The sequence below is a fragment of the Harpia harpyja genome, chromosome 9 (genome assembly GCF_026419915.1).
Source record: "Harpia harpyja isolate bHarHar1 chromosome 9, bHarHar1 primary haplotype, whole genome shotgun sequence".
NCBI lineage: Eukaryota > Metazoa > Chordata > Aves > Accipitriformes > Accipitridae > Harpia > Harpia harpyja.
In genome coordinates this window covers 32,954,371-32,980,714 of record NC_068948.1, presented here as the reverse complement: position 1 = coordinate 32,980,714, position 26,344 = coordinate 32,954,371, and the positions used below count along the sequence as shown (strand labels likewise).

Sequence of the window (26,344 nt, the reverse complement as noted above, 5' to 3'; positions counted from 1 at the left end):
CACTTCCTATGTGGAGAATGCACTGGGTACAGACACGAACTTCACACGCACTGGGAGTCTGGCATCCCTTCCTCAGCTGCTCATTACACAACTTCACATTCTTTCATGGCTCCCTGCCCTAGAAACCACTCTCTCCAGTGACCTGTGCCCACATTATCGTTCATCTAAGCAGTCATTCTAAGATGAGTGATTTCATCCCTTTATACTGTTAGGTCAGCTTTGTTCTGTTTCCAGTTAAGTTCATCACAGTTAAGGTCCTTGTGTAATCTAAGCAATCATAGTTAAGTCTCAGCGGAAAAGGAGATTAATCTTTACGATGGCTGATCACCTTCTGGCAAACAAGTGCAGTAACTTGTCAGTTGGCTTCTTCAGCTCAGAGCAGTTCATGATTCTAGAGGTCATCAATTTTTTCATTTAAAAAGCTAGTAAAGACTAGTTTCTTAAAAGCATAAAACATTAAAACATTAAGGAACTCTTAGAGCTCTCAGTGGGTTTCTCTTGGGGTGGGGGCGAGGCATTTGTATCTAAGGTTTGCTTTGTCCTTCTACCATATCCCATTAAAAGAGCACTACGGTGCAATAATTGCAGCCTCAGAAATTTCACATGCCAGTAAAGACAGATAGCAGATAGTGGCTACAACTTTATTTCTTAAAGACAAAAGGGTTACTTGACTCATCACAGACATTCCTCAAACTCTTTATCAGACTTGCACTGTATTAGGAGCACTGAAGAAGCCTTTAAAGGCAGGAACTGCAATTCAAATCTCACTCTTGCTCTAAAAAGGGCTTAGAAGATAAGGCTGTGAAACAGAAATACCTTTCAGGATCAGCACCATTTTTACTTTGACAAAAATACTATTATAGCAGCCATCATTATAAAGCAGCTATTCATAAGCAGCTGTATTCAATACACACGTTGGATAAAAATTTTCTGCTGTGGCTCAAACACTTTGCAAATTGGCAGCTGACAGTACTCTGTAATGAATTTTAAAGTACTGTTTCTCAAGTGGGATATCTAACAGCTCAAGATTCATCTGATAACCTAAAGGGAAATTCAATTGATCCCCTGTGTTAGCCTAACTGAAACTCCTACTATATGGTATTTCAGAATTGTGTTCAGAAGTTGGAAATTAGGCTGCTAAGAAACTATTAAATCCAGTGATTAGTTTCTCCACAATGGAATAATTACATGCATTTAAAATTTCTTAGAGAACTGTAGTTATTCCTTCATGCGAGATTTTTGAGGGAGCTACTTCATTTTGAAAAGTGAGTTAGTTTGCTATAAGTATCATGGATTATAGATTGTAGTTTTCATCCTAAAAGAGTTACAGCAGAAGAGACTGCATAAGTCAAAAATCAAGGGTAAGGCAGGCTTTACCTGTGATTGCTAAAAAATCCTGACTGAGCAGTCAGTTCTGACTAAAAGTTGCATCCGATTTGGTTTAGCAAGGTTTGCTTATTAACTCCTTGGCACACAGGAAGGAAGGCAATGGTCACATCCTACAGCACAGGCATCGGCCTGGCCATGACGTGTACAGCACAATTCAGGTACAGTTTTACCTTTAAGCTGACCTTGAAACAAACTTGTTTCATGTTTCAAGGCATGGCACTGAGCATGCCACTAACCCAGGAGCTTGAAGCAAGACCCTTCTGAAGGGTTGCATGCAAGGCACCCTGAGAAGCTCTACAACCTAGGCATTCACACCAGTGCCATCACAGCAGAGCAGAGCAAGTATCTTGTTTCTGGCAGAAATGAGGGCCTGTGAGGACATGGCAAGATGCCACAGCAGTAGTCAAGTTGGGACATCCTCTCCTAATCCTCCCACAGTACAAAAGCAGAGAAGTTAAAAGCCTAAAGGAATTAAAAAGCTAAAAACTCAGCATCAGTAAAACAATTCCTAAATAACTATTAATTCATTGGCTTAACTGACTGTCCCAGGGACCAAAGCAAAGACTTTATCAGAATTCTGCAAGGGACTGGACACCTATTAGACTAACCTCCCTAATTACACTTAGCCATGATATCCCAAACTACTTTTAACCTGTATGAGAAGGCACAAGCCAGACACCAAGTACTTGGTCTGAAGAAGAAATTGTGCAGGCTAACTACTGATTAACTGTCCGTTCTTGACAAAGCAAACTAAATCCATGAGATTTAGTAAACATCAGAAAATCTTTGTAACACTGCTTTATGCAGAGCTCTTGATTAATCAGTCATGTGCTTCCCTTCCCAAAATCCTTTTTTCAGCGAGTTGACCACAAGAGAGCAGTTAAGAGAAGTAGGTTGCTGATCCTGAAGCAAGGACTGTTGTTAAGTTGCCCAACAATCATCAGGGATCTTCTGCATAAGCTATTCATTTAGAACCACACACAGACACATACACACACACACACACACACGATTTTCTCTTTCAGCAAGGATCGTCTTGCAGTCATCTGAACTGAATCTCACTTATCTCCCATTGCAGTGCCTTGCTACTCCCTGGTAATCCTGTGTAATATCCTTTACTGGACATACTTGTATAAATTTGACTACAATGCAGAGCCTAAAACTGCCACCAAAAGCAGCAATTCAGCCTTCCTCCACTCAGCTCTCACCTCCAACCTTTCTGTATGCCAGCTCTTCCTGTGATCATGCAGTGAACCTGAGTAGTGAACTGATTTGACTAAAACAGGGGTAGGGGAGGCACACTTCAGCTGAATCACATCCCCAGTCTGGTTTGCTGCATGGCCAAACAGTTCTGTGAGCAGAATGGTGGGGCAGGACAAGGATGGGAGCCAGGAACTGGGAAGAGAGCTCAATTTCTTTCAGTAGCAGTGCCAGCTTAAGATGTCTTCGTTAAACTACAGTTGTAGATGCACTGGGTGTTGGAAGCTGAGGTCCAAATATCTTGTAAAATTCTAAATAAAGGCAATGTACAGACAGAAACCTAAATAACACAACAGGTAGTCTGTGCTGAGAGGTGACAGAATGGAAATCACTTCAGCAGGCCCGACTGTCCTAACTTTGTGGCATTAAGACATTTAGTCTTGAAGGTTGTTAAACTGTGTTTACCTGGGGGACATGGGCCATGTGTGGCGGATTGGTATATGCAGGTTGAACATGGGAGGGATGAATGGTGAAGACTGTTTGTTGTGCTGTAGGAAAACTATTTTGTGGAGACTGCGTATTGGAGCCTGGCGTCATGGAAGGTGGGGTTGGAGCTAGACCTGCGTGGTAAATTGCCGACTGCTGTTGTGGGTTTGCCAGGTGGAGTGCCTGAGCAGCCTGGTGCTGATGATGCTGCAAAAAAAGACAAAAGATCATTTAGGTTATGGTCTAGAAGCAAGACACATTTATTCTGTAAACTAGTGTAAGAAAGGTTTGCAAAACTGCTCTGAATAGTGAATCTTTTAAGTGGCAAATCTAAGGATCACCACACCTATGGTGATGAGGAAACTCATTTCAATTCCACTAGGCTCGTTTTCTCCTTGTGCTAGAAAGTCGTGTGACCAGGAGCTTGGAAAATAAAACCTCGATTGCCAGGTAAAAACAACCATGCAACCATGGAGCTGGGTATAATTCACCATGGCACTTAGCTGCCCAAAGTTATTACCAGTAGGTAACTAAGGCATGCAGCACTATCACGAGGCCTATTTTGTTTTCAGCTGCTTGTCTTTGACAAAATACAATCAAACGCTTTTCAGCATTTATCTGCTATTTCCAGTTGTAACTCCACTCACATTAAGCTCTGACAAAATTATGATCCTTCCTTAATCATAACACAGAACCAAGCTATACCTCATCCCCTGTGAAGAGGGAGAAATGAATGGCTGGACTCCGATATTGGTCCTTTCTAAGGAAAAGGGACTGCCACAAGTTTTCCCACTAGCTTATCTAACAAACCATGTCATGAGCCTACGACCTCTGAGTCCTACCCACTGCAATCAGAGAAAAATTAACTTACATAGTTCTACTTATTTCCCTTCAGAAAACAGAGGGGAATCTAGACAAGTCCTGCATGAGATCTGTCACGTGAAGCTCGTTTGGGTAACTACTCCATCCTACCATTTTTCCTCTCAAAGAAATCAATCTATCGAAGTCAAGCATCAGACAGATGCAGTACCTTCCAGTAGAGCATGTTAAATATAATTTAAAGACATTCACTCCCTTGAGTTCTGTTACCTGCACGGGGCTAGGAGCAGGGTGGCTTCCAGCATGTTGGGTTTGCTGCTGGCCAGTTGGTGTGGCAGAAGGCTGAGGATGCGGAGGATGCGGATGCAGGGTAGCATTAGGGTGGGCATACTGCTGAGCAAGTGAGCCAGTGGAAACTAGGATGAAAAAGAACAATATTTAACAACAGATACAGAACATGCATGTCATCAAGTCACCATCTGCACTTGAAGATTTCCATATATCTCAAAACATACTGTAAATATATTCCCTCCCCCCTCTAAAAAATATTTATCTTGCAAATAGCTGAGTATCTTACCTTGCTTTTGTGTAGTTTGGTTTTGCAGGAAAGTCTATAAATAACCATAATTAGACAGTTCATCTTCCCTAGTTTGACAATGTAACAGATACTACATAGAAAAAAGCAGTATTTAATCTTTTGTTTTGTCAAACAGACCAGTTTAAAATATCAAATTTATCATTTTCATACAATTTAGTTTTTCCTGAAATACACTTTTCAAAGGTGTTACAAGCCATTTTTATTTCCACCATCCAAAAAATTCTTTGGCCTTATACCTGGCTAACCTCACCATGCTACTCTTCTGGAAATTGCTCACAGTATAGTCAGTGTAAAGTACATACACTGCATGTACGCTTAAGAGCTATAGGGACACACAGTATATACGTAACAGCTGAGAAAACTGAGGCTGCTTGAGCATCAAATTTTTGCTGAAGCCAGTATCTTGTACTAAAATAACATATCTTGCCTCTCCCCTCAAGGCCAATTACAGAGTCTGTTCTGGGTCACCACCATTCTATGAGCTTCTCAACACTGCCATGAAATTCTTAATTCCTTGAAACAGTAGCAAATAAGGTACAAAATTCCAACAAAGGAAAAAACTTAACATAAAACTTTCACACCAGTGAAACCACATCTGTTGCTACAGCCATACCAGTCTCCAACAACAAACTACTATCAACAAGTCCCTCCTTGAGGAGTCCTGGTCTGTTCTGCTTCAAAATTGGCCACGCTAAATATATATATATATGTGTGTGTATATATATATATTTTTTTTACTTCTGAGGGAATCTAAGAAAGTACAAAAAGCCATAATGCTAGCAAGTCTTCCTTTAAACACAAAGCATGCAAGCTGAAAGCAAGACCCTAAGAAAATGAAGATACTTTGCCTATTCCCTTCTACTGCTTTTAGATCTTGTGCAACAACCAGTCCACAGTTTGCAACTACACTTCTGCATGTGACAATGTGCACTACTCTCTCCAGTATTACAGCTTGTCAAGACCAAGGCTAGTTTTGCTGACAATAGTGCTAAAAGACAAAATGGTCAAAGCAAACTATCAACCTGCTCCTGAATCTTCCCTCCAACTGCTCCGTATTTATTTTGGTACCTTTTTGTTGTTCCGATTGAATTACTGCTTACTATCAGGTTACAGCTTTTTTAATGGCATTTGTATTATATGAGAACTTGATGGCCCATGAAGTGCCTGTCTGCAGCATGCCTTTAGAAGTGATGGGTTTTCTAGTGGTGTTTTCTTGCCCTAGTAAGCAAACCTGAAAAGCAGGGCATAGGGAGAAACTTCAAGTGCAACCATTACGCAGCAACCACCTGCCCCATGTATTCACTGCTAGTGAGGTACGTTATCTCCCTTTTGCAAGTAACTGTTTGCTGCAGCTTCTGATGAGTTGTACTGTGCTGGGCTCTTAAGTTCATGAAGACATAAAACTGCCTGAGTGTATGTAAAGGATGAAAGACAAGATGGGTGGAGAAAATGGACAAAAAATGTAGCTGCATCTGAAGGCACAATACTATTCAGCAAAAGCAAGTCTCAGAAAGACAGCAACCCTACTGTGCTCTATTAACCAGCCCTGACACACTACTACTCTGTGCAAATACTTGTTTTCCTCCAGTTTGGCTTGTTATAAAGCTTACAAATACTAGTTCTAAAATATTCAAACTCACTAGAATACTTATAGGCAGTATCTTTTTGCCTAATTGAGATTTTTCTCCCCTGTACAGGCTACTACAAAGGTCTCTCCTTTAGGAAATGACTGCCTACCACATTTAATTTAATCCTGCCCTGCTGTCTTGAAAGCTCTATTAAATCTTCACTGAGCAAATGGTCTAACAGTGATGTGCACTACAGTTTCAGGCTATTAATGCAGATGAACTTCATATACATTTGTAATCCTAAATTCTTGCAGTCTGGAGTTGATCCTAAACATACTTATGCATGAGTATGTAAGTGTACTTAAGCATGAGTGTACAAGCATATTCATACACTATGAGCATTTCTGAGAGGGGTTTTAAAAACACCTCCATATTTTCTACGCACACTGTCAAAACTACCAGTACCTTCTGCCATAGCACTTTGTTACACTTTCAAATGCAAGAAGTCTTTTTTTTTTTCTTCATATCACTACTAAAATTTATTTTGCAGCAGCATCCCCACTACACTTCTATCTGACTTTCAAACATCGCTCCTTCTTATGACGAATATGTGAAAATTATCAGTGGAAACACTGATCATTTTTACAGTATGCAGTTTACAGCTTCCTACAGTAGGAAATTTCTCAACCTCATTATTATACACACTCTGAAGAAGGCCAAAAGTTACTATCTCTGTCAAAGCAATAGAAATAAATGCATAGAGGGATTGACTTGCTTGCCAAAGGACATGCTACCAGAAATCTTCCTCAGCTCTCATCCCACTGCCTCAGCCACAGAGCTGGCACGCCTGACTATAAATTAACTTCAACTCCATTCAAGAGGTTTTTAAATGTATATGAAAATTAATTCCAAGTTGTAAGATATTCAAGGCTTCCCACATCCTGCCACATTACTTGTTAAGAGCCCCTGAAATAATGTGGTACTCCCTTAAACCATTTGTGCAATTCATCTTTCATTCTTTATAGCCGAGAGAATAATAAACTAAGTTATTCTGAAGCAGATACATTATACAATAAAACTTCACAATGAAGAATTTCTCATTTAAGAAGCCAGTTAAACCTAGGAATAGTACCCTAAAGAATAGATACAGAAGCAGGGGGAGGATCAAGTTTTTGTCATAGTAGCAGCTCTTCCATAACCTTCTAATATCTTTTATCCATAGCTTTGCATTTAAAGTACCAGATTTTTTTATACTGAAGAATTTTTATTTGCCTAGCTTCTTCTCTCCCCCATTTTGTCTTTAACAAATCACTCTAATAAAGCTCTACAAGTTTGGCTAAAACTACTTCAGATGCTGCTGCAAATTATGTTTTAATAGTAATATTAAAAGTGCCTTTCAAAAAATGTTATTTGGACACTTATCTAAATCCTGTACAGATACTGCATACAAATCAAGAATGGTTCAGGACGAGTGGCAGCAAGTCTGAAATACATGCACAGATCTTTGTTAGTTCAGAGTTCAAACTTCAACTCTAGAAATGTACAAGGTTTTCCATGTTTAGCTAGTACAATAGTTCGTGACAAGCCAATCAAATCTATGGGACTAGCAAGCCTGTGAAAGAAGTCTTGCAAAACAGTCATGAGAAATTCACCTGCTTAGCCATAACTAAAGTACTTTCACTGTGACTTTTTTCAAGTATTTTTGCCTGTTCATCAAAACAGCTCACTACACATATCAAATAGCAAACAAGATAAGACAGGAGGTGAAAAAAAAAAAAATTAAAAAATCACCAATTATCCAACATTTTCCCCCAATTGTCAGTACTTTGGAGATTTTCCAAATGGCCATCTAGTATCCAAGAAAGTGCTGAGAAAGCTCTAGGAAAGGACAAGACAGCTCTGCATATCTCCTTGCTGCAAACATCAGCTCATTCCAACACGAACACGCTGTTTTTCTCACCCTTTATGCCTTAAGTTCCTCACTCCCAGAAATACTCCCTGGGCTAACCTGCTTCACTTCAGCATCTTTTTGATCAAGTTGGTTCCTAACATGAAATATTTAGCTGCACTAACCTTGCAGGGATACACAGTGAAAATATGTGATTCAGTAATGAAGGGAGCAAAAATATCAGATGGATTGAATTACTGAATCCAACTCTACAAAAGTGCAACCCATTTTTCTGAGAGGCAAACAAGTAGTAGTCAGCCATCAAACCCACAGAAGGAGCTGAAATCAAAAGAGGTCAGAGCAGCAGAAACCAAGCAGAACTCCCAGCTACAAAGGTATATGCAAAAACCATAAAATGTAATTTCATGTTTTCCCTGGTAGGAATTTCAGTGCTGCCAATGGTGGTCATCGTTGGTCATCGTCCAAAGATGCACTGAGGAGCCTATTTTCAAGAACTGACCAGTGAACAAGCTTCAAAACTATTGCCAGACCCAGTAAGATGGTGAGGATAACTACATTTAAAAGACCTGAATGGTAGGAAGCAAAGAAATAGCAAATGTTTCTTTCATAATACAAACATTTAAAGAAGTCATTTTACACAGGTAGAGTGGACTTCACTTAAAAGATTATCCACAAAAGGAACGAGCTTATTAAAGTTATTTCAGTGCACCAAACCAAGACACATGAAAACAGGACAGGTCAACATCCTACAACACTAGTTCATGCAGAACCATTTCTGTACAAGAAACACAGGAAGTCTGTTCCAGAAGAGATTTTTGGAGAACGAGTGGTATTCCCCACATCCCTCTTGCATGAGGTAACTCAAAAAAAAAACCCCAGAAGAGTGCCTGGCATAGGCTGCATGGACTTGCAGACAGACACAGCAACAAGTCTCACTGCAGGACAGAAGCAAGTACAAAAATACCCTGAAACTGCAAGTCCTCCTTTCCCATGTCTTGGGTGACAGCTACAATTCATCCTGCAACCACACCCCCCCAAAAACCAGCTTCCTCAAAGTGCTATGATGAACACCAACATACAAGGCAGTATTTTTTAGTTATCTGCCTTTCCCAGTACACGTACGCAACCAAAGTCTGTATTAGCTGTTGTGTACTGAGAGCATGGAAAGCATCAGCCCCTCTCCCATTGCTTACACTGATGTCACCAGCAACACCACACAGGAGCACCAGAGCCAGGAGCCCTCATCTAGTCACTCTCATTATAATAATGACAAAGTACATTGTTCACAGCACTCCTTCAGTGGCACCAAAGTGACTCTACAGAAAACTTCCTTCACCTCAGCTGCAACTCAAGTTATTTCCTCCCAGGGGCTCAGAATTCAAGCCACAGTTTTTTAAAGAGATGAGGCGCAAGATACTTTTCCTTTTAGGCAGCTGATTAACTTGCCAAGTTTCAAAAACCCCATTTGGGCCATGAAAGAAAGGGAGTGAGGCAGTTCACCAGGTTTTAAGCAGAGGCTATCCACATGCAGCGCTCGCTTCTGGTTGCAGATTAAAAGACTGGGTAGTAAAGTCAGAGATTAGTCGACGTGCAAAATACATTTTTAAAAAAATGACAAATCAGTTTCCTGTGGTCATATAAATCTGTTCAACAGCTTCACCCACCCCCACCCCACCCCACCCATTGAACGGAACCTTCCTGCGTTTTCCACATACTGGTTTGGTGCAAGGAAACTTGTTCCCTCAACACGTCCCATTCCTTTAACATCTGTTCTTTAGAAAGTGCTTTTCTGTACAATCAAAATTAGTACAAAAAACCCAACTCACTGGCAAAGTAGAAAGAAGGGCCTGTCTCCTTGCTGTATGGTATTTTGGGACATGCTGAATTTGGGAAATAGAAAGGTAAATTAGCCTCTTGCCACGTGCATACTTCCCGTCTTCTGGAAAGGTCAGTGTCATTTTTTTTTTTTTTGAAGATTGTAGAACCATGCAGATATTTTTATTTACTTAGGTGCTTTAGAGCTGGATATTTAGTTTTACAAATGAGTGTAGATGAAACAACACAAGTCTCAAGTAAGCCTTCCTTCTTAACTGTGACACTGAGGTCTTCAGTTCTTAATTAACACAAATAGAAACTTTATGTCAATTAATGGTCTATTGCAGTCCGTTGTAATAAGAAGGTTAAAACGTAATTACACTAAAACAGAAATTGGCCCCTTGCTTTTTCAGCTATATTACTGTCATTCTTAACATTTCCAAGACACCTTTGGTGACTGGTTCACTCTTAGTCCCTGGAGAATCCTCTGAAGTTTATATTATATCCACCATTGTACTATCAGGGTAATAGAATTTACTCTACTGCTGAGACAGAAACCAGATAAAGTTAGAGACAACACCAGACCAGTAAAACATATGCAGAAGGGGAAAGGGGAAGGGAGAATGGGGACAGAAATGAGAGCACAAAAAACAGGAAATGCATCTGTATAAAACCAAGGTCTGGTTTTACACAAGTTTGTTTTTAAACACAAAAGTTAAGTTTTTCAGAGGACTCCAGTTATCTGAAAACACAGGCAATTCAGCTACATGGTAAATCTAACACAAGTTCATTGTCACAGGAATGAATATATCCACCCTCTACTTAATAACCGAATTTTCTACTAACAGCACGAGACAAGTTTGGGTCTTTGTGCGACATAGACCAAGCAGCCAAACTGCAAACCATGGCCAGCAAACTCTACCAGCCCAGTGATACTGGTATCGGGGAGATCACACAGAGCCAACACTTCCAAGACAGACAGTATGTTCTGAAACCAACGTGCAGTTTAGCAGGGCAAGAATGACAACTCCGCGTTCAGGTATGTGCGTGTGGCAGTTAAAGGTGTGCGTACTGCTCTGCTTTAGTAGTGCCTGCATTTCAAGCTCTCCTTGACAAGGACATTTAAGTTGCTCATGTCTCCAGAAGTTATGAGCTGAATCGTGTAATAGACATTTTTATCGTCTGGCTGGTAGATGGGAAGAAAGATAGTTGCTTGAACATTGTCCTTCCCAATTGTGTTTTGAGGGGAAAAACCCAACAATTTAAACACTCCGTCATATGTTTAGATGGGTCTACTGGTGACCATGCAGCTCAGCTGCTTTGCTTCTCTTGAGCTCTTGTCAACAGCGGGTTGTGAAACAGAAGCAGGACACTGTAACGACTGGCAAAGAAATCCCAGAAGTGCAGAAATATCCCATTAAACAGCATTAGACAAAAATACTTTTCTTTAAAATGGAAGAGTGCTTATCAACAAGTGTAGGTCACTGCATGTATTTTGGATTCAGTTACCTCCTTCACGAGACAGGAAGGAAAACAACCCCCAAATTTTTGGCAGTGAGGGTAGTTCACTTAATGGATCAACAGGCATTTCTCTTGGCTGGCAGGCAGTTACTACTTGCCACAGACTTTGAACTTGTCCCAAACCATTAGTGAAGATGGAGTTTCAGATCTCACCAGAAAATATTTCACACCTTAAGAATACTTCATGAGCAGTGCCCCCCAACCCCCACATCTCAGTGCAGTTGTCCTTGCAGACATCTTCTCTCTACCACATACACAGAAAAAAAATTGAGTGAATTTTGCAAGAATTATCTCAAAGAAAGCACTAGTACGTTGAAGGACAGAAAGGCAGTACAGGCCACTGAACCCTGGTATCAATGGGGGAAAAAAATAAACTTAAAAAATAAATAATAATGTGGTTTTTAAAAAAATCAGATAGCCATTTTAAAGAGCCAAAAGGAAATCTGAGAACTTGTTTGAGCAAGTGCTCCAGAAATCAAAAGCAGCAGTGGTGGTTGTTTCTCAGGAAGTTGTTATTCTGTACTTTCAAATTAGTTTTAAGAGAGGACCAGAATCAAATTGTATTGGTATATTTAGTTCAAAGATACTGCTGATAAACTTAAGATTCCCAAAATACAGAACATAAGTTATGGATACTTTCTTATAGTCACTCCATCAGATGTGAATGATTCCAGCACGTTGTTCTTTAGCAATGTACTCCATAAGCAGCTTATATTTATCACCTTAGGCATTTCTACATTTTTCCCAAGTGTTCACATATCGATAAATGGAAGCTGAAGTGAATACGTTACAGATGGACACATTTTGAGGAAACACAATCTGTCTAAGCAAGGTCTTCAAGTACACAGCACATGGAAGACTTGCAAAAATCTGAATTGAGACAGTGCTGTGCTACATCAGAAGTCATTTCATGTGTAGCTAACTGTAAACTTTGTAGGTTATGGGTATATTTGAGCCAATTCACGTTCACTAGGCAATAAACACGTCTGCACATGGCAAGAACATACTCTTTAAAAAAGTGTCTCACATGGAGTTCATGATCCAGCTGGGTTGAATGGTTTCAATAACAAGAATTTCAAGCACTTGATCATTTAATGGGAAGGTGGGAGAATATTTAGAAGAGTCACCAAGTAGCTACTTGAAAGAACACAGGAGGACGTGCAATTTCTGTTAAATTAGGTGCTCTTGGGAAAGTAATATTTACATTACATGGCAGGAAATCCCAAAGAATTCTCAAGTTTGACCCAACTTAGTTGTTTGCACTGGTAGGTAGTGACATACCTACAACAGACAAGCTGCAAAACCAACACAAAATGAGATCTAACAGTTTTAAGTTAGGATATCAGTGAAAAAAGTATACAGACATCTGATCAAAGACAACCAAGGGAACAGGCTTGCACTTCAATGCTGTAGAACCCACTGGTTACAGAAGATAAGGATGGTGCACAATGGGAAATTGCTAGGAAGTCACATGCAACCATTTTAAAGCAAATCTCAGATTATCTCATGTTTGGTTTTATTTTAATTAGGATTTGAAAGGAGAGTTTTCACCAATAAAGGTCTGAAAGCCTTTGATCATTCACTTTATCGGAATTCTATTTAATCTAATGAAAAAGCAAACAGAAGATCTGTTTACATGGACACCTCAAGCACAAGAGTTGAAAAGATCAAAGTAATACAATTAGCAAGGACCTGTGAGAGAAAGACTTAATCTCTACAAGTAACTTCCATTTCAGCTTCAGCACAAATGAGCTGAAATGTTCTTCCTCCAAGTGTCAAAAAAGGTTTCTCTCTCTTATTTTTGTTTCTTAGCTATGTTACCATACCACTGCAGAGATCTGACAGGATGTTTTCAGATGGGTAAGACACAGACTTTTTAAAATCAGAATTAATTTCACACTAAACTTCAGATTCTTAGCCTGGTAAGTTTTCATGACACATCATGGACTTCCATTAAGTAGCAGTGTAAAACTAAGCACCGGAAAACATACAAAGATGTCTAAAGGTACAGAAAATCTTTTATTAGAATCTAAGTCAATAATATACGTGACCCAATAAAAGTCTTCCTCAGATGCTATAACAAGTATTGAAATGCCACGTTTTCAAGAGACCATCTGCTGTTTTGACATTTTATGACAATTTCCAAGCCTTCTAGCAACCTTGATTCTACCTCTTTTCAATAGCATGTTTTGCAGTGAGTTTTTTTTCCTCTGAACTGGGCATTGATTTATCATACATTTATAACGTTTTAGAAGTTCTTTCACATTTTACTTTGTAACAAGGTAACCCACATTTTCAGCACTTCACTGTAAGTGAAATATGCCCATCTGATAATGCTGGAGACTAATTGTCAAAGTCAGAGCAATACATGAGCTATTTCATATACTTATTCTTGACTTACCAAAAAAGAAAGGTAAGCAACACATGTTTTATTTTGCTTAAACAGCAGTGTTCATACTGTTAATAATGCTAGTAGTATCATAAAGACAGCATTTCACTAATTGTCAGAACTAAAGTCAAGTTTTGAAACTGAGGTCATAGCCTTGCAATAAAACAAGTCCTAATTATAATCAAGAAACAATCAAGGGATGTTGTGTCAAAAGCATCAAGAGAACTTGAACAAACTTCTTTCAGCAGATATTCTTTAGCAGCTCCCAGGTTGAAATTTCATCTTGGTCACTGGCATCCTACTGAAATCAGCATACTTGAGTTTTCATTTTAACCAGGTGGCTCAGTTTTCAATGCTCTGCTCATCATCTTATGAAATATAAACCACATCTACTGGTGTAATCTGAATGATACCCATGTTTGAAGCTTGAGATTAAATACATCCCTGCACAACATAAGAACTTAAAAAGTTACATATAACACAAAACGTTTCCTACCATACATAGCATGCGTCTGTTCATGCGCACCATACTGTGTTGCAGAAGAAGATACTAAACCAGGCTGTGCGTGTGTTGGTGGTGCCATCATTCTAGCGTTGCCCTGTATTACAGGGCTATAAACATGAGGATGCTGCATTCAACAGAAATAAGGAAACAGACAGTTAATTGGAGGACTATTACAAAGAAATTAGTGCCATCTAAACAATAATTATGTACTTAGTAATAGCTTGGCCTTACTAAAATGCAAAGCAAACTAAAGATTTCATACTATCACCATTACCCCAACTGTTTCTAAAAATTTAAGGACATTTTCTGCAGCAGGCTAGAAACTGACAAAAACCATCGGCATATCTAATTTTTGCCACTCTAATAATGTAGTAAGCTTATGTATGTAGTTATATATTTATCCAATTACATATGCATATGTAAAAGCCTTTGAAGTAAGAGGAGTACACCAAATAGTTTATTTTTACAACATATAACTAGGACATGTCCTCGCCATGACCTGAAAGGAATTCTTCAAAGAGCTAAAAAGGTAGTATGAATAATAAGTGCCAACTTCTAAACTGACCTTCAAATTTGTTACAGGCTTTGAAGCACATTACCACCAAGTATGCTCCAGAACACAGAAACTGTTCTGAGTGACTTCTTATGACTGGAGACAGTAGGGCATTTAGGACCAAGCCACTTAATTATTTCTGTTTTGACTTATCACATACACTAAAAGCATGCTTACCTGAGATTGGTAGTGTGGCACATGCTGCACAAGAGGCTGATTAGGAAACTGTTGGGGACTATATGCAACATACTGTGTTGAATAAGCAGGCGGCGTAGCTACAATTGGAGGGCCTGCTGCTGAGGCAGGATGCATCATGGTGCTCTGATGATGTTGGTCTTGCCGTTGCTGTGGCATATTTGGTACTACGAAGCAATGAATGCATCACATTAGAAACACAGGACAAAGAATGACAATCTTTCTGAGAGGTTTTAAATTACAATGTCACTGTGACCAAGTGCAACATCCTCACCCCTCACCTTTAACCACATATTAGAGCTCTAGCAAAAAGGAACAGCATGAAAAGGAGTTCCTCCAAGAAACATTTGATTTGCATCACTGCCTTTGAGCCATGTATATGGCCACAAACCCAGGCCTGCTTTTTTTGGTCAAGAAAGGAAGAAAGGTGGAGGGAGAGAAAGACTGACAAGAATCAGTAACGAAAGAGAAAGGTTATATCAGGATACCTACATTAATCAAATTTGATCCTGTCCCCTTCAAAAGGCTTAATTCACCCTCTATGGGAACTACTCAGCAACTGTTCCATCAACTGGAAAGCTGAGTCTGTTAAAATTACTTGTGCTTATGGCTGAGGAGAGCACAGTAAAGGTCTCTCCACAGCCGGAATTTGAGGTATTCACATATTTTAAGCTCTGTGCTACCCCTCAGGATAGCAGAAAGCAACTTTTAGGTCACAGTCAACACTGAAGGGGACAAGTCAACCTATAACAAGAGGAGGAATAGGAATAATTAGAGGGAAGAAAGATTAAAGAGAGCAGAGCACTGTAGTGTGGGACTACCTGAGCTATCCTGGTAAGACGACCAACCGAACCACAGCAGCAAGGCACTCGGAACAAACTAATTCAGCCTACTAAGCAACAGGGCATGAGAGTTCAAGGTGAGCTCCAGCTTGCTGCAGTGAGGCTGTAACTAATAACTATGCTAACTCAAGCACCTGTAAACTCCACTGCAGTGTGCAATGTAGACAGACCCCTTAGAGAGAGGAAAGGAGGGAAATGTTGAAGATGTCAGTAAATTCACTCAGTGATGATTGTATTTACACTGCAAATCAATAGAAAAAAGTAAATACAGGATGCAACTTCAACAGTGTAAAGGTACTGAACTTTAACCCATGCAGCTCCTTCAGGACCATGCTGCACACAGGATGCATATGCAGAAAATAATGAAATTTAAAAAAGGAATTCAGAATAGCAGAGCAGCCTCACACAGCAAGTGAGTACACAGCAATATATTTCTGATTAAAACAATCAGTGTTACTAACCAAAATATCTCATGGGTCAGGCCACAGTAAAGTTAGTGTGTTTTAAAATAGAAATACATTGCAGGTTTCTGTCTTCCCTACATTCCTAAAGGCTACTTGTTTATTTCTAAACAGCAGAACTGCTCTTCTAAACAATTTCCTCCTCCAGTGACTGGAGCTGCAGTACTGGAACCTATCATCATGAACCACTGTATAAAACTGCAAGAAAGCATATACTGTGTAGAATTAGAGCATTATCTGAAACATGACTATAAAAACAAGACCATCATTTTTCTGCTTCTTCACTGCACTGCACAGAAGAGTGCATCTCATCACACATGTTCTCCTCTCCATAGCCACAGGTGTCACTTGTTAAAAACATGGTATTGTTAGTCCAGCTGTTCATTTACTGTTGCAGAAGGAATGCAAAAGAACAAACTGGAACTAGCAGTAAGTTCTTTCCCAAAGAGTAGCATACTCTTTCTTAAGAAATAGCAATTTTGCTTGTTGACAAAAAAACCCAACCATTAAAGCACTATTCAGGTGGTGTCTCTGCTGTAAACCAGTACAGAAAGTTCCCTTTAAACAAACCCGTAACATTTATGAAATACAGGAGACGATCAGCTTACCCTAACATTCCAAGCAACAGAGACATTTTCCCATTTGTCAAATCCAAACCCAGCAACTCCCCATTACTCAAACTTCTCATGTTTTGGCTGAATTAGTTCATGTAGAAATGCATTAGCATTTCCACTTACTTCCTTTTATTAAAAATAGCATTTAAAATACCAATCAAATACAAATTAACATGGATTAAAAAATATGCAAACATTTGTAATTTATTCATGCTGCATGCAGACTAAGAACCAAACAGGCAGTATTATTCTCACCTTTACCTGCTCTATATGTCTTGGCTTGGTTCACTGGCATGGGCGTCATGGGAATGGGATACAAAGGCTGAAACAGAAGGAAGAGTTGAAGCTATGATACTCCTTTAAAAAGTGAGTGCGTATCGGGTGGGGGCCCACTCAGTTTTGATGTGTTTTACTCTGTTATGTTACATGGTTTATTGAACTCTGCCTAACCTATGATATTTTCGTGGATCACTGTGATTAAGTCTGCGTGTACAAACAACTAAGACCATATGGTTTGCAACAACCAGTCAAGTAACGACGCTACTGCTACTTCAAGCAATGTACTAAATCAGACAGCTTTGTAACAGTTAAGATTTGAAATCCTAGTAATCCTTACAATGACCAGAAACTAGTGGGACACAGCTGGAAGCTAAGGACAAAGAAACAGTTGCTTAGAACTTAAGGAGTAAGACTATGCTTGGAGGACAATAAATGTGAGTAAGAGCTGCTGGAATTTACAAGTGTTTGAGACTATTAGAACATCTAGGTTGAGGGACTACTGGGAAGAGTCTATATTTACATAGCTAAAACTCAACAACAATGTAATTGTGCCCATATTTACAACAGTAATACACGCCGTATCATTTCACTGTTTTAACTTAGATCTCGTAAGTCTCCTCAACTTGCTGACAATCATCTGGAAAGTCTTAACAAGTTTGCAGCATATGCTGCACTTTACCTGCACGCCTGGACTCACTGGAACCGGGTACATCATATTTGGTGCAAAACAAACAGGCTGAGTGTACACTGGGGTTGGCTGCTGATGACCCACCATGGAGGGGCTAGGTTGAGCTTGCGGACGAGGGGAGGTTGGTGTAGTAGAAGGTTTCGGCTACAAACAGAGTTCAGCAATGCATATGCAAGATTAGCTTGATTATCCTCCAAGTAAAAGGTTTGCTTATAAAGGCCTACTCAAAGGCAACATTAAACAGTATCAAATAACTTACTTGAGCAAAAGATCGAGGGTTGAACTCTTTTGCGTTAGGATTAAGCGTTGATTTTCTAACTTGCCTAAACATAAAGAACAAAAAATGATGTTCAGCATTACTCTTCTACAAGCATATCTGCAGAACTCCCTAACAATTAAATATTTAAAGAGATGAAATACCTCATTTCCATCTGAGAGTCAGATTTTTGAGAACTCAAACAACACATGGCATGCAAAAAGCCACTCTTACTGACAGTACTCTTACTATACTTATCCATAAAAAAGTTTTCCTGCTGTTGATACTACAGCTCACGTGAGCCAGGAAAACACGTAAATAAGCATTTAGATATGGATTAGGTATCAACAGGACCAGAGTTCTATATGCAGCTCTGCCACTGATTCATGAGATGACTTCCAGTACAGTCACTTCACCTGTTGTTTCCTCTGTATAACAGAGTACTTACATCAGCCATATAAACATTAAGATATTAAACATTCATAACAGCTTTTTCTACAAATGGCTAAATGCTAGTAACAGATGTGCTTATTCTAAAAGGCATAATTACTCACTCAGAAGTATCTTTCTTCTCCTCTTTATCCTCTTTATCTTGTTTACTTCCAGGCCCAGATGTCTGTACACCTTGTGAAGTTACCTCAGGCCCTCGCTTTTGCTCAGAACTATTACTTATTGAAGGAGAAATACTTGGACTATTAGGTTTGCTACTGCCACTGTTAGAGTTAGTATTACTGCCAGTTTCTATGATAGATTCTTTAGGGGTTGATTCTGTCTTTTCTTTAACTACATCTCTTGATTTTTCACCTTCTCGGCTTTTGTTTAGCAGCTGATCCACTGCATCTGAAGAGGAACTCGACTGTAACTGAAAAAAACCCAAGGAACGTATTCAGTAAATTGACATACAGAACTAGGGAGAGACAATCTAATACTATCCCATACACAGAGCCAAATACAGTCCCATAGGCCTGAATCATCTGGAAATGACCTTTTAAAATATAAATTTCCATTTCTACTAGAAAGGCAATCTAAGAACATTGACAATGTTTTAAGCCTACACTGTGAAAGAAGGTCTTCAGCAACTCAGCTGACCTATATGTTGATTAGAAAGTGACAGGGAAGTTTAAGACAACCCTCTGGACTCATCCCCCTGTGTGATTTAACAGCAACACCTGAAAAGCTAACCTGATTTAATAAACCATTATAACCAGGAAATAAGTAATATGAATTCTTCCATTTTCCTCAGCAAAACCCTTTATTTAACTTTGAAACAGCTCTTCCATATGGAGCATAAATGTGATAATTATTTGTACCTAATGATCAAACAGGTTTCAAGTACTATTTTCAGTGTACAGTCAATATGCACATTTACAGGTATTAGGCTACTGTACCAGCAAGAGTCAGCATTGATTTTATAATATCTAGCATGAATTCTTATAGATATTTTCATAAATTAAGCACAAGTAGTAAGGACCCCGTTTTCCTGTTAACACATGCAATTTATTCAATTCATTAAAATAATCTGGATGCACACGAGAACTATGATACCATTAAGTTAACATATGGAGAAACTTACCCTAAAGTCATTCTTAAATTTCTTTAAATCGTCAATCTGTTTTCTATGTTCTGAAACAATTGGAGATACACCTGCCAAACAGAAGACCAACATTGTCCAAGCATTTCTAATACAAGTTTTATACACAACTGTCCTGGTTTCGGCTGGGATAGAGTTAATTATCTTTCCAGTAGCTGGTATAGTGTTATGTTTTGAATTCAGTAAGAGAAGAATGTTGATAGCAACAACTGAAAACATCAGTGTGTTAAGTAGTATTTATACTAAGTCAAGGATTTTTCAGCTTCTCATGCCCAGCCAGCAAGAAGGCTGGAGGGGCACAAGAAGTTGGGAGGGGACACAGCCAGGGCAACTGACCCAAACTGGCCAAAGGGATATTCCACAGTATATGGCATCATGCCCAGTATATAAACTGGGGGGAGTTGGCCCGGGGCGGGGGATTGCTGCTCGGGAACAAACCGGGCATTGGTTGGCGAGTGGTGAGCAACTGCATTGTGCATCACTTGTTTTGTATATTCCAATCCTTTTACTATTATTGTCATTTTATTATTGTTATTATTATCATTATTAGTTTCATCCTTCCTGTTCTATTAAACTGTTCTTATCTCAACCCATGAGTTTTACCTTTTTTCTTCCAATTCTCTCCCCCATCCCACTGGGTGGTGGTGAAGTGAGTGAGTGGCTGCATGGTGCTTAGTTGATGGCTGTGGTTAAACCATGACAACAACCCTTACATTACCTTTTTGCAAATTTACAAATGTTTACATGTCTAAAAATGAAATACAGTGGTATCATTTTATCTGTAATTTGGTATAATTCCATGAACTATGTGTATGAGCACACAAAAATACTCTTGTGAAACCATGGCATTACATAATTGACATATCTATAGTTCTAACGCATCACACCAAGACGGAAGCCCTGAGGTGCAGGGACTGCAGAACTCAGCTTAACACAAAGAAGCATCCAATAAAACTCTCAAAACATAACATGCCAGCATTTCAAGACATAGCAATTAAAGGTGAAACACTGATCAAGTTCAACAACATGAAAAGATTTTTTTTGAGAACTGAATGAACAAGCAATGCTGCAGGGAAAGCCAACTTTAAGGCATAATAGGAAGAAGTACAGTTATAAAAAACTGTGCTGACCACAATGCTCTAAGTGAGCATAGCTCTAAGTAGAAACACTCATTCAGTCCAAAGAGAGCTAAAAAACAGCTTTGTGAGCAGGAAAAAAAAAAACAAAAGAAGGAGGGGAAAAAAGGAAAAAGAAAAATAAGAAAAAAGAATAAAACAAGTAAAAAGAAATCACACCATCCACATAAGCAACACTGTGTTGATGAAATGAGTCAAGAACAACAGTTAAAATTGTAGGCCTGCCACTTCAAACTGCATGACCGAATTTTCACTGTAGAACACCCAAGCCAGATTGCTTCCTAGTGTTCTTTAAAATGCTAACTACAGCAGTCAATACAGCAGGCTTGGTGCTTAGAATTCCTAATTACTCAAATATATATGAAAGCTTTTGATACAAACCTTTGTTTTCAGGTTTAGGAAAACTAGGAGAAGTCTCACTTGGCTTTATATTCTCCTTGTTTCCAGTTGCAGAATTTTGCCTCTGGTCCTGAAGCCTAGTATCTTTAGCTAGAAAAGAAATTGCCAAAGTTGTTTTCTTATACACAACTCAAACTAACCAAAGAGAGATGGCAAGACAGAAACAGAAGAGAGATTTAACCATGTTTAGCTTGCAAAAGAAAAACCCTAAGTTACACATTTTATGCTACCTAGTTAGGGCCTGGAGGGTTATCCTCCCCCATTCCCCACCCTACTGCCTTTAAGCCAAATGAAAAAGTCCTAGTCAAACACATCCCCCTCATCATACACAGAACCTTAACTAGGCTGAAAAAACTATAAACTGAGAGCAAATTATTTTCAATAGTCCAAGCTCTTCATACAGAAGGCTACAAAGATTTGAGAGTTCTTAGACATTTGACTGTGCTCTTGAATGTCCCCCCCCCCCCCCCCTCCTTTCACTATGCTCAAAATATCCTTTGAAACCAGCTGCCTATGTTTCTTTAAATCAGAAAAAACAGCTAGGCACTCAGTTTGAAAAAAATCCTCAATTAAGTCAAACACCTATAAGCCCATACTACTTAAAGGGCAGAAGAAATTAAGCATACAGACTTCTTAAAAAGCCTCTCTCCAACCTTAGTTTAAAGCTGGCATCATGAGAAAAGGGAAACTCACTACACAGTAAAATTAAACACATCAGAAGTTTTCTCATCATTTAGAAAGCAGCTTTGCTCTTGTATAGGCATATTCATTGTGAGGGATTAGGGAAAGGGAGCATTTGCAAGCTAGCAAGGGAAACTTACCTTCGCTGGAAGGGGTAACTGCTCTGTTGGATGCAGGGCTGGCAGGTGTAGGAGAGGCAGCTGGAACAGGCATGGCAACAGATTCAGTGGGAATAGTACCAGGCTGAGGAGAAGGCAGAGCTGGTCCTGTGGGAGTGCTGCTCTGCCTTGGAGACCTAGGCCTGTGTGTTTTAGGGGATAATCTCGGAACTAGAAACAAACAGGAAAAAACAGTTATAGGATAAGCTTCCTCATCTGCTCAGCAGTTTGCTTATTTTTAAAATTACTAAAAACATGCTTTAAAATACTTGGTGGAACATTATATAGTAATTGAAAACCTGTTTACCTGTGAGGTACACCTCCTAGTTCTTTACAACGCAGCAGTTCAGATAAGTGGTGTGATTTTTCTGCAGATTGTCCCCTAATACATATGACTGCCCTGTAGTCCCACCATGAAACTGCAATATGCTCCCCAGCCCCCCAGTAGTGCAACTACAACAGCTCACATTAACACAGTTTCAGGCAGAACAGAAAAGGTGGTCAGGTCTCCATACAAACAGATGTAAAACATTTTTAAAAGGGCTGAAAAAACACATCCATTTTACAGCATCCTCTTTTGGAGGTTTGTCAGCTGGAAAAAAAATAACATATCCTCTTGAAAGAAGATTATTTGATGTATATTTTTGCCCCTGTGTTAAAGCAGCAAGGAAAGTTGTATATTCTTTAAGTGATAAGTTGTACCTCCTGCTTCCTGCTCATCCCACTGTGGCTAGTTAGTTGCTTTACGTCACATAATAACTTCAATGAGCGAGGAGAAAGAGAGATAAGTCGTTTAACAGTCCTACTTGCATGTTAATAACATATAAAGTGGGGGGTGGGGAGGGAAGATGAATCAGAGATAATGCCAGAACAGAAGAGTTTATTTAAATCTTTTCCACAAGGCAACAGGTCTATGGGGGTCTAATTCATACCTTCTTTCTGAAAAATGCATTCCCACTACCCTCCTCTAGAATTCTAGCACTGCTAAAAAGTATCAGACTTCAAACTGTCGCTCACTTGCCCTTCGATTCAAGAAAGCGCCCAGCTGCTGACAACTCACTAGAACACAGCCTCAACTACAAAAGCTCGAAACTAGGGCCTATGTCACAAGACTGAGCTTTAAATTTAAGTCAAATATTAATAAAAGATGTTAACTGATTCAAGAGAGACACTGACTATATCTGCTACTACATTACTTAGACAAACACAAAATGACCACTTAAAACCTACATAATTTTTAGAGGAAAAATATATCCAACTTAACCTGAATATCATTTCATCTTCTAACACCAACCTTCCTCTATCCAAACACCTTCATTTGTAAACCACAACCCAGTTACACTGCTATTAACCAAATTCAGTGATGCAATGGAACATATTTCTTGTCTCCTTCAATAACCTTCCTGAAAATTACTTCTTTCAACAACTAATTCCCACATTTTTCCTTCCTTTCTCTTCATACAGCTTCTGACAACCTCTCTGCAGTTAGGACAATATTGCACTTGAAGGACCAGCTCACCAACTATTTTACTAAGCTATCTGGGAACATCCTTCTCCCACTTCATCTAAGCAAGCTAAGTTAGCAGACCAGTGTTTATTCAGAGCCTGAATTGTCTAGAAACGCAGTATTCTGCTTAGCATTCACACTCTAAAGTACCCCTGGCAAGCCATCTGCAATAAGCCAAGCTTTACCTACCCCCACTGACAACTGATGACCACGTCCCACCTGAAGGGCTGCCTCGTGCCACTGCAGTAGTAGATGCTTCCCCTGGTGCATTATGAGATACAAATTCTAAGCCACTTGAAATTGTACCCCTACCAGTAGAGACTCTGTGACCTCGAGGGTGCCGTTGTGCCTTAGGAGACATCCGTGGAGGCCCTGAGAAAAAGAAGACAACCCCACACAATAAGTACTTAACGTCCATCACTAAGAGTACCCAAACATACCATCTCTTTTTAAAACTGGATTTAATCTAATAACTCTCAATAATGCAGTAATACAGTCAAGCAGTTTACACTGACATCGACTAGAACCAGGGATCCACGAGACTAAAAAGGCCAAGCCATTGGTCCAGCCAGACTACCAACACACTCATCACCTTGCTATGACAGCTCACGTTCATTGATATTTAGAAGCTTTATCAGAATTGAAACAGGTATGCAAGTCCTGGATTTAAAATATTTGAATCCAAGTATCCAATATTGCTTACTGCAAGACAAGCCAAAAAGGTTAGTGGCCCAGCTCCCTCTGGATAAGCACAGTTCCAGGCTATCAAACATTTTCCAGAAAAGAAAAAATTTCCATCACTTTTGTCAGGTGGTCAGTGATACCAAACATTTATCTACAGAGTAGTCACCACTGGCTGACCAATGCTCTTGGGGAATTTCAGCAGAGCATTCTGCACCAAGGCTAAATTGCCTGCAGCAGGTCACAATTCATTTACAAGTCAGCAAAATTGCAACTAAACAAGTTATTGTTATCCCAAGGTTCAAGTCATGCATGTTTAACGCCAGAAGCTAAAGTCATAAGTGAATACAGTAATTCTGAACAGCTTATACAGCTGCCACAGAATAGTTATACTCAAGTCTAAGCACCAATACAGTTTCTACATCCTAACAAACATTTTCTTTACAAGATCAGACTCAAATGTTGATACTTCAAAAGGAAAAACTGTGCATGAACAGAAGACAATCTGACTGACTACAGTTCATTTTTAATATAGGTCAATAATAGAGAAAAGTTCAGATAATGGCTTTCTGGTTTCAGATAAAGTTCTAAAATATCAAGTATCTCTTCTGGTTACATAAATCTTTAAATGTCAGCCTCTATTTTAACCATGAATGCAAAGTATACTTCAATCCAAATTATCTACAGGCAAGTATTTTAAAGAATACACACTTTCCAGCAATCCTCTTCTAGTAGTAGAAACTAAATGTTGCAGTAAGCAGCAGTTCACTGCATGCCTGATAAATCAATCACAAGAGCTAAAAAATAACTGAATTTGCATGTGGAGTCTCAGTATCTTACTAAATAAAAAAAAGCTCACATTGATAAATTGACAGTAGCATGCCATACAGACATGCCTACTACCATCCACTTTCTGGTTATGGAGCATCTTGAGCATTTACCAGGCAAGCTGCAGAACAGTGTTACTGATTCAATTAGCAGGATGATGACTGTTCTCTCTCCCATGGCTCCAGTGAAGCCAGCTACAGCAGAGACTGCAAGCTTCCAGTGAGTTTAGTATAACCGGTTTGCGTTTTTCCAGGCTTGCTAGACCATGTCGTGCAGGCTAGTTTTTAAGTGCACTTAAAACAAAATAAAATAAAAATTTTAAAATGTGTTCCTTACTGTACCCTCGGAGGACAAACAAATTTAGTTCAGATACTTCTGCATACAGTTAACCGAAGACTCATGGGTTAGCCTTTCTCTGCATATTATGACTGCTAGGGAGCTGACTTACTGTTCTGCCTCAATGCAAACAGATCTAAAGTCCTCTACAGATTCACCTTTGAAGCAGCTTATCCTATCCCATTCCACAGTGCACTTCTCTGAATACAGCATTTTTGTTAGTACTATTGTTGGGTTTTTTACAAAAGGTAATTCAATTATTTAGTTAAATTTGAAATGGCTTTTTGTGGAACAACTGTATTAAAATATTTGATACTTCATATAAATTTACATTCCTAAAAATGCCCTCTAAAGTTATCAGGTCCTGCATGTTGCTGTTGGTTAAGTTAAGACACTGAGCAGCGTTTACAAAGCTGAGTTTATTTCATACCAACTTGGGAAATTTCACAGCTTTATTTTGTTTTTGTAAAGTTCTTCAAATAAAAAGGTTAATAGAAATAGTCTGATAAACTAAAGTTAAACACAAATTATAGGTTAAGTAATGAAGAGGAAAAACAATTTTGTAATTAAACTCACAAAGGAGTTAAACAAAGACAAACAAAAACATGAACAAATCGTGGTATTGTACCTTCTGAAGACATGCGTTTAGGCATAGTAGAGACAGGAGCTGGAGAACCATGAGCAGAGGGGTGAGACGGGGGCCTGGAGGGCCGCGAGGGGGGCCTGGAGGGCGGCCGTGTAGGGGTGGCTGCCCGAGGTGGAAGAGAGTTGGGACCTGACTGGTAGCGAGAAGGTGGGCGAGAGGAAGGAGATGGGCAAGGCGATGGCCAGGGAACACCTGACAGAACAAATGATATGAAGGAAAGTATAAAAACTAAAGAAAAATTATGGGGAAAAAGGTCAACAGAAAAAAAAAAGTAAAATATGACAAAATGATTTT

General features: G+C 39.3%; 1 protein-coding gene across 11 annotated transcripts in view; it reads right to left on the bottom strand.

Annotated features, from left to right (window-relative positions):
* ATXN2 (ataxin 2) overlaps window positions 1-26,344 on the bottom strand; it is a 53,068-nt gene that overhangs the window by 2,037 nt on the left and 24,687 nt on the right. For 3 of the 11 annotated variants that reach the window (XM_052796671.1, XM_052796663.1, XM_052796664.1), the window contains exons 10-23: window positions 26,033-26,242; window positions 23,749-23,931; window positions 22,035-22,223; window positions 21,196-21,303; window positions 19,661-19,731; window positions 18,642-18,949; window positions 18,091-18,154; window positions 17,823-17,975; window positions 17,120-17,186; window positions 14,930-15,114; window positions 14,191-14,323; window positions 9,796-9,849; window positions 4,165-4,310; window positions 3,055-3,282 (exon numbers count right to left, since the gene is read on the bottom strand). In XM_052796671.1, the coding sequence (XP_052652631.1) occupies window positions 3,055-3,282; window positions 4,165-4,310; window positions 9,796-9,849; window positions 14,191-14,323; window positions 14,930-15,114; window positions 17,120-17,186; window positions 17,823-17,975; window positions 18,091-18,154; window positions 18,642-18,949; window positions 19,661-19,731; window positions 21,196-21,303; window positions 22,035-22,223; window positions 23,749-23,931; window positions 26,033-26,242 (2,099 nt within the window). The remainder of the gene's footprint in view (window positions 1-3,054; window positions 3,283-4,164; window positions 4,311-9,795; window positions 9,850-14,190; window positions 14,324-14,929; window positions 15,115-17,119; window positions 17,187-17,822; window positions 17,976-18,090; window positions 18,155-18,641; window positions 18,950-19,660; window positions 19,732-21,195; window positions 21,304-22,034; window positions 22,224-23,748; window positions 23,932-26,032; window positions 26,243-26,344) is intronic. The other 8 variants (XM_052796665.1, XM_052796666.1, XM_052796667.1 and 5 more) reach the window with 7 other exon arrangements.